The sequence below is a fragment of the Candoia aspera genome, chromosome 3 (assembly GCF_035149785.1).
Source record: "Candoia aspera isolate rCanAsp1 chromosome 3, rCanAsp1.hap2, whole genome shotgun sequence".
NCBI classification, from domain to species: Eukaryota; Metazoa; Chordata; class Lepidosauria; order Squamata; family Boidae; genus Candoia; species Candoia aspera.
In genome coordinates, this window is record NC_086155.1 from 101,558,138 (window position 1) to 101,567,701 (window position 9,564).

The window sequence follows — 9,564 nt, forward strand, 5'->3', positions numbered from 1 at the left end:
AGGAAAAAAGAAGATTTCTACTGTCTAGAAAAAATATGAAAACATTACATGAACAGCCTTATTTTTGCATTATTATTCTACTTCTGGAAAAGGCCTATACATTGCAATAAAAGCCCCAACATGAATAACAAGAAATATCTCAAAAGAGAAAAGGATTGCTAAAATAGATATCAGCATATACTGTTCATATACCACCTAATATAATGAACGTTTGTAACACATATCCTTAAATATGGCATTTTAGGACATCTGAGGATGGAATAGAGGAGAATCAGTGTGGCATAATAATTGATCATGAAGCTCACTATGTGACTCTTGGCCATAATACTCACCCCAATCTTCCTCACAGATTTGTTATTTTTATTTTATTTATTTATTTTCTATTCTGCCTTTATTATTTTTATAAATAGCTCAAGGTGGTGAACATACCTAATACTCTTTCCTCCTCCTATTTTCCCACAACAACCACCCTGTGAGGTGAGTTGGGCTGGGACAGAATGACTGGCCCAAGGTCACCCAGCCAGCTTTCATGCCTGAGGCAGGACTAGAACTCACAGTCTCCCAGTTTCTAGCCTGTTGCCTTAACCACTAGACCAAACTGGCTCTCTTTTTAATGGTATATAACTGGAGATGCCCACATGTACCATTCTAAGTTGCTGGAGAGTGGGTGAAATTAAATGTAAAACCAAGCACACACACACACTTGGGGGAATTCACATGTTTGTTCACCACGCCCACCTTTGAAATGATTATTCCAGACCATCTCTAGTTGCATTAAAGGAAAATTAACACAGGGTGGCTACTTGGTATCATGTCACAAAGTGCATATTAAGTAAAGTATTTTGAGAAAACCGTATGTTTGCTCATGAATAAATATTGACTTCTAAACTTTTGATTAGAAGAAGCTCTCCTACATAAATTTATATAGCTCTAGAAAAATCAGTTCTATGGATTGCAAACAGTGCTTTGCAATTGCATAGGAATTTTTTTTCCTGAGGACTAGCACGATGTTTACTTTTGTAAACAATGAAAATTAGGGAAGGATCCAGTTGTGACAAGTTGGATACTGATTCGCATTTTACTGGTGGAAGGGATTCATCCTGCTGTTCCATTCCAAAAATATGTCAAATCTTTTGAAATAAAATGTTGAGAAACAATGAACAAATAGATTTTAGACAGGAAAGTAAGAAGGGTGCAGTAACAATATTGACCCATGATAAATAAAACTCACCACCAAATACATCTCCATTCTGGTAGTTTTTCCCCTTCTGAGCTTCCTCTTCATTTTGTACAGCAGAAACATGCTTGGCTGATGCACAGCCCATAGTTTCATTTAGTCAACTCCAGCTTGACTGAGCCGCAAACCATTTCTACAGGTGTGCACACATGGTCTTTGTGTTTTTTAGAAAAATAATCCACGTTCCAGCTTTGTAGTCAAGACACTTTTTAAAAAATCTGTTGGTATAAAAAAAGAGAAAAAAAAATAAAAATTCAGTAGGAGTTAAGAGCTAAATGGCTAATGTTTTCCACAGTGAAATATCTAAAAAGAAGGATGTTCCTTAGTGGTCTAAAACCACATTGCATAAATTCTTTCCTACAGAAAGAGTCATCTATATTCTTTAACCTCTATAAAATTATCAAAAAGAAATACTTTTTTTATGGCTAAAGCTTTCTTTTGATCAGCAAACTTAGTCACAACACACAAAATAAAGGAATCATTTAACTTAAAGAATTCCCATGTACTTTCCTACAAGCCATGTGTCTGTTTCAAGGAGATAAATCTGCAGAATTTTCATACAAACAATGCCTTTAGTGACAAAGTACTTCAATTTCTAACACACAGTTATCACATATGTCAGCTTTAGGAAAAGGGTCAGTTATCGATGAAGACTATTGAGTAAATACTTGCTCTGTAGCTTCATGAGTAATTGAATACTATCAATTCCATACAGCTCTATCAATCAGACCATAGCATCAAATCTACTCTATCACCATCTTGCTGAATCAGCGTAAATTCATACAAGGGTCTGAACTTCAGCTAATCATAACTAGTATATGGACACTATTTTAAGTTGCATGGGCTTTCTGAAGAATCCCTTAGATGCAAATTCATGTGATACGTCTCCTTCCAGAGAACACCTATGCTTGCATAATGTAAAGTAGCACATAGACCTCTAAGTACTGTCATTCATTCACAAACTAGATTTTCATGTTCTTTACTGAGGGGTTTAGTCACTCAACAAATCCTACTTTTCGTAAATTTTGCACTTATCTACACACACTCATCAGATGTTTACTTGGTCTGCTGTTCCAGTATCTCTGTTTCTATGAAAGTCTGAAGGAAAAAGCTTGGTCTATTTCTACAAAATAACTTGCCATTATGATCAATATTGGTTATATTGGAATACAGTGAACATTATATATCATTAAAGAGAAAGCTTTCCTTCTCCAGAGTAGCCACAAAGAAATCAAAAGTGTTCACTTTTATTTAAGCACCCTTAAAAGATGGTAATCTTGTAAACACAAGAAGCCTCATAAAGCAAGGTCTGACATTGGTTCATTATAGAAACAGTGTTTAAGATTAAGCACACTGTCTGGATTTGACGAAAAGCTGCAGCTTCTAATCTCCTTGCAGCCATACTTGGGTGAGATGGGTGACACCAATCCCATAGCTCACTGTGACTAAATACTATACTAAGTTATAATATAAAATGTATAAATGAAATCATGATGCACTAATTATGTTTATTTGCATAACAGTAAAAATGGGACTAAGATTAAACATAAAGAAGACCAAACTAATGACAAGCACAGCAACCAGCCTTAGAATTGATAATGAAAATACTGAAGTGGTGGATAGCTTTTGCCATTTAGGATCAATTATTAACACAAAAAATATGCTGCCCACCAGCACTTGGTAGAATTAGCTATGAAGGCCTTGAAAAAGATATACAAATGCCAGGATGTGTCTATACCTACAAGGGACAGAATTGTGCAGGCAATTTCCTGCAACACTCTATGGAAGTGAAAGCTGGATTTTGAAGAAGTAGGATAGGAATAGTATTCATGCTTTTGAACTCTGGAGTTGGAAAAGACAGTAAGTTCATTAAGCATCTATGTTGACATTAACTGTGATTTCAATGAGTTTTTTGCATCTTTTTTACCTTCATTTAGCGAAGTAGGGTCATCAGCACTTCTTCCAATCTGCCACTCTTATAATACATTCAATGAAGAAAACAGATATGGGGACAAAATGCATCTTTGTTTCACTTTCTTTTCCATATCAAATCACTGCAAATTCATTTTTAATTGTCATTTGTAGTTTATTGTAAAGATTCTTCAGATGTATAATCATATATTCCAGTACTCCCATTAATCTCGGAATTTTCAACATTCAGACCTGATATACAAAGTTAAAGGTCTACCTGTAGCCAAGGAAGCGAAGTTCAACTTCTTTATATATTCTTGCTTTCCCCATATCCATCCTATGTTAGTTATTTGACTTCATGCATCTCGGCCTTTTCAAAAACCTCCTTTTTTAGCAGCATTTGTCTCTGCAAACATGATCTTAAGCAAAATTTTGCTTATGTGAGGAAGTATTGTGTAATTTATATCTTCTCTTGATTCTCTCTTCTTCAGTACAAGTATATACAGCAATCTTTCCCAATCCCTCTTGTTCCATATTTGTTGACTTGCTGCTATTATTGCTTGAACTGCCTCTTCTCCTGCAGCTTTACATAGTTTGGTGAGTATTTCATCTGCGTTTGGCTCTGTCCTATCTGCAGCTGATCTACTGCCTTTATTCCTCATTTTCTGCAAGGGCTAATTCTGAAATGTACTTTTTTTTTCTGCAAATGTTTCACTCTATAATCCCATTTGTAAAAGTTCTCAGCATGGTCTTTTCATCTTCCTTTAACCTCATCAAATCTCTTCCATAATATTTTAGGTATTCCTCTTAGGCTTAAATTTTCTTGCGATTCCTTTGATTTTGAATGGATGAATGTTTTTCGCAATGTTCATTTCCTGTATCTGTTGACATTTTTGACTGCTACATCTTTTCTTGTCTTTTCATACTTCATACTGAAAGTCTGTGTTCAGTCATTGTATGACCTTGTTGCCCAAGGTTTTTATTCTCTCTCTTTTCCTGGCTATTATGATAGTTTATTCTGAAAGCACTTGGATACTTTGTTCTTTGAAACTCTGAGAATACTTCAACTTTCATGATGTCTCTTATCTCTTCTCATAGCTCCCACATTGGCTTTTGCATGAGTTATTGTACTGAATCTGCTCCTTACATTGATCTTATATTCTGACTGACCTTCAAGTGAAATCTTGCTGGCACACCTGCTCACTTAAAGTTCTAAGTTTAATCTGTATATCTGACACCAATAATTTATGGTTTGTTCCACAATCTGCACCTAGCAGTGTCCTGGCTGACTAGATTACACTTCTCTAGCTTCTGTTTCTCATTATTTAGTCTATTTAATTCCAATGCTGTCCATCTGGTGATGTCTATGTCTAGAGTCTGTTTATATTGCTTGAAGCAAGTGTTGGCAATAAACAAAGAAATCTCTTTGCAAAATTCTACTGGCCTACCTCTCACATTTACCCAATCCAAATCTTTCTGATTCTAGATACCTGCAGATCTACTGTACAATGTTTGCATTCCAACCACCCATTAAGAGCACTACAACTTTTCTTGATGTCTTATCTAGTAATTTGCGACAGAATTCTTCAATGTGCCGGATTTCAATGTGGAGTTCCACATTCAGATCAGAAACACCATCTATTGTTTTGAGTGGCTTAATCCATCCTCCTTCCAAGCTGTTTCGGGTCATCTTGGAGAGAGTTTAAAAAAAAACAACCCACTTTCATTTGCATCCATTCAAAATCAAGTGCCTAAGAAAGGAAGATTTAAGTACTCAAATCCATATAATTGTGTTTATTTTTATTAAGATTAAATAAACAGAAGAATTAGCTCCCCATAACTGCCCAGAGTCACTCTCTGAGTGAGATGGGTGGTGACTAAATCTGAAATAGGGATGTATGTATGTATGTATGTATGCATGTATAAATAAATAACACAATTAATGTAATGTGTGATTTGATGCTGGTTTACACAAAGTGGTAAGAAACTCAGCATATATCCAGCAGGCACTGTCAAATCTACTGCAAGGTCTCTATGGCACATGTGCAAGATTTCTCTGGAAAACATCCATATGGAAATTATGTCCTCTAATTAATAAGTCCTGCAGAACATCTGGGTGGTAGGGGAAGCACAACAGTACTTGGAAGAGTTGAGAGAAAGAAATCTGTGATGATGGGTGACTGAAAAAGTGTTATATAGTAACAGAAGCACACTCTGCAAGGCAGACATTCTGGAAAGTAGTGGCACATTTTTTTTTCCAGTGGAGCAGAAACAGAAGCAATGTATTTGCTAACTAGGTCAATGTTGCAGTAATCAACTCTCCAAATCCTTGCTCACATCTCTCAGCTGTTCTGATGCATCATCTGATATCCAAGAGCCCATTTTAGCATCTAAGTAAAGTCTTAAGTGTGCTATTAAAAGTGCAAATAAATATCTAAGTAACCATGGATTTTATGGGAAGGAGTTACAAACCATAATAAAATACAACAAAATCACTATAATACTGATTTACACAGTAGAATACATTAATGAGCACTTTTATTAATTTTCCTATTTGTTACAACTTTTTTTAATTTGCTGAATGAATAAAAATCTAACAGAAATTAGAATTTATAGAAAACGCAATTCTATTTTTCATTAAATTTCTCATTCCCTAGATTCCTAACAAAACAGAGCATGCTTTAACTATTGGACAATGGCTGGGAGAAGATCACCACAATTACTTTTATTGGTTAAGAAGAATGTAAGGCTATCCCTGCTGGATTAGGACAAGACCCACATTGAACAAGGACTTTGTTCCTTACAGTGGCCTACCAAATGCCTCTATAATGCTTGCAAGCAGGAGATGGAGACATACCTCCCCCACCAAGTTGTTGTACTGCAGCTGATATTTGGAGGCAGGCCGCAACAAAAACTAACAGCCCTTCACAGACCTATCCCTAGTGAATTCATTCCGTTCTCCCTTAAAACCAACCAAGTTAATGGCCACCAGCATGTCTTATAATGAATTCTGTAAGTAAACATTATGCTATGTGAAGGAGTACTTTCTTTTGTTTGTTCTGGAACTTTTTCCAATCAACTTTATGTATAACCCTGGTCCTGATGCTTTGAAAAAGAGGGAAAAACTCCTTCCTGTTCATATTTCTCCATGCAAAGCATTATTGTAAGCACCTTAACCATGTGGTTATCATATTGCCTACTTTTTTTTTTCAAACTCTTAACATCAACAGAAATATGATTCCAATCTCAGAATGCTCAGAGTACTAGTCTTCCATCTGGACCGTACAATATCATTTGGGAAGGGCTAACATTCGTTTTTGACCTTTCAAGGCCTTCTGAAGGGCTCAGTCTCTCTCCCCACCACCTCCTCTATTTCTGAAAATAGATAGAAGCAATCATTAAGCTCTGCTAAGAGATACTATGCAGAAGTCCCCTCTTGGGATCTGTGCTCATTCTATTGTCTATGATGGCAGCACTGACAGCCTTCCTTTATTGAAGTCCCTTTGTTGGAGATATGCCAGAAAGCTACCTGGGCACAGCCTTCTACTTTTATCCCATACTACAGGCTAATTCTCTACTCTAAAAGATGCATTCTTTGGAAGAGCCGTTCTTGCTTCCACATTTGCAAAAGGTCGTAACAGCAAAGGGATAGGTATAGAAAAGGGCAATCACAGTGGGAATGGTGGCCATATGCTCATGTCTTTCACATGGAGAGAATGAAGGACCAACTCAAGACTGGAACAGCAGATATCTTGGTTGACAGAAATGAGCGAGGCCTTTTATGAAGTGCTTTATCAGTGTCTTAGGAAAAAAGTAAGTATTGCTCCTAAGGAGAGGAAGGCAGAGAAGACTGCAAAGGGAGCTCCAAGCCATGTTGTTTCAAATGCAACAGGAAGCTGACAATATGACAGATACTATTCTGCAAAGGTTTAAATTTTCTTTCTGAGTGAAATCATCAAGGGATTTCCGCTTTGCTGCTTAAGACACCCTAGTGCAGTGTTTCTTAACCTTAACAACTTTACGATGTGTGGACTTTAACTCCCAGAATTCTCTAGCCAGCATAATTTCCATTTGGCTGCATAAGACACGTTAGTGGATGGCTTCTGAGAAACTAAGTGAACTTCCTCTACTTTGAGGCAGCAGCACCAAATCCTCCAGGCAATACAGGGATCTAGGTCTGGGTAGAACACCTCCCCATGATGGAAGTAGGGCAGGTCTGCAGTGTTTGGAAGTCAAAGATATTTTCTGAGAGGAAGACATATTAGAGGAACAAATCATAGCTACTAAGGCCCCAGTGGTGTGATGAGGATGTAGTTGGTAGAATTCCCGCTAGTCTTCAGAAGAACTCAAGTCAGAAGGGAAACTGGCATAAAAGAAATGCTTTGAAGAGGCAGTGCCAGCATCCATAGGAGCCTTTGGATCCCAGGTGCAGTACATGTACTTTACTTTGAACGTTTGACAGAGTTAGAGGTAGGAAATAGAGGTAGAAGGGGACAGCTAGTTGTAATAGACAACAAAATAAGGTTCTTGTAGTCCCCATTTGCACATTGTTGTGCACAGCTTTTGAACCTTGTGTAGGATGTCATTGGTACTTGTATTCTATCTGTGGCTTCCAATGTCAGTCTAGGAGAGCAGAGCCAACAGAGGCAATGAAGGGCGATACAGAACACCACACCCTTGGCTTCTGAGCAGTCTCTGTGACAAGCTATACATAAATCTTGTTTAGTGAATATTGCTGCTTCTGCCCGAAAGACCTGATTATCTGTCTCTATCCTTTGGTAAATTAGATAAAAATGAGGTCATTTTCTCTTGCAAAAATGATAGCATTGTGCCACAGATGCTTGACAATCCTAGAACATTTAGCTTACAAAGACTGCACACGATCCTAACTATCAATTATTCATTTAAGGAAATAAAGCAGAACAGAGTTAGGACAAACTTGGGAATTAAAGGAATAAAATGAATAAAAAATAATTTAAAAAAATGTAGGATGATCAGGAGCTCAAGGATGAATGTGTTGATACTGTCACAGCTGAAGACAAGAGTCTCAGGAGAGCTATGCTTAGCTGGGTACTTTGCAAGGAGGCTGGGATTGCAGCCAAAACAATTCTTTAAGCTCTAGAACCTTCCAAAGAGGGTTCTGCACAGGCACAAAAATTATATCTGTGAATCTGAAACCACAATGAAAAGATAGGTTCTTTGCTTTAGGTGCCTCAAAAAATGATTGACTGCACATGGTGTCTGAACACACTGTGAAGCAAAAGGAGAAACCTATTTAGTTCATCTGGATTACATCCCACTACTACTTGCCACAAGTCACTGTTGACTGAGACTGAAATCCAAAGTAGCTGGAGAACACCAAGTTGCCCCCTTGTATTTATCTTGTTAATTAAGAGAAAGATATTCTGCAACATAAACACTGCAGTGGCATGTATTTATTTTGGTTCCTTGACTCAAATTCATCAATATTACCGAACAACTACCCCTTCCCTCCTCAATGTTTTGCAGATCATATTTAATTCAAATACACATATTTTGATGTGTATATAATTGAAGCATATTCCACAATAAGAGTTCATTAAAACAACACAGCAAAAACATCAATATGAAAAATGACATTCCAATTTATTTATGGTTTCTAAACATGTATAACACATCAATACATTCATACTGACAATCTTGAACTGAGGATTCTCTCATCCACAAAACCTGAACCTTTCCTTATGTGTTCTGATTTACTGTATGATTATACTCTTATCTTTGTGAAGATCTGCCTCAATCCATGTACAGGTAGTCCTCGTTTAGCAACAATTGCAATCGCCAACTTGTTCATTAAGTGAAGCGGATGCTAAGTGAAATCGCGACTGTGCTTATGATCTTACTTCAGCTTTCCTTTGCTTTACAGATCTGTGAAGGTCATAAATGCAAGAACTAGTTGCAAAGTTACTTTTTCATCACTGTCATAACTGCAAACGGTCGCTGTACAAGGCAATCGCTAAATGAGGACTACTTGTACAAAAGCAAGGGGTGTAATAATGGTGCAACTCCTACAGTAAAGGTAGTACGGAACAGACAGTATCACCATATATCCAAGGTAGCAGTAAAAAATGAACTTTAGAAGAGATAGTGAAGTTCATTTGCTGTATCAAATCCAGATAATGCAATGGAACTTTAAGAAAGCAGCAGTTGTCTTATGGCCACTTACACTTTATACTGTATTTCTATGTACATCCACCATGAAAGCACATTCTATAATTGGTTAACCTTCATAAGACTCTATGTAGTTTTTACACTTCAGATAAAATACATGGATCCAGAAGGAGTAAGAATTTACTGAAGTACTGTTTCATACTCAGGTATCTCCAAAGCAATGTTGTTTCAAAGGTCTATTTAAACCAGCTCCTTTGGCAGGTAGT

At 37.0% G+C, this 9,564-nt stretch overlaps 1 protein-coding gene across 1 annotated transcript in view; it reads right to left on the reverse strand.

Moving 5' to 3' along the window:
• The window catches only part of C3H1orf21 (chromosome 3 C1orf21 homolog), an 89,331-nt gene extending 87,884 nt beyond the window's left edge, over window positions 1–1,447 (reverse strand). Inside the window, exon 1 of the mRNA XM_063298428.1 lies at window positions 1,232–1,447. Within this exon, the coding sequence (XP_063154498.1) occupies window positions 1,232–1,325 (94 nt within the window). The 5' untranslated portion in view covers window positions 1,326–1,447. The remainder of the gene's footprint in view (window positions 1–1,231) is intronic.
• Window positions 1,448–9,564: the final 8,117 nt, after the last annotated feature.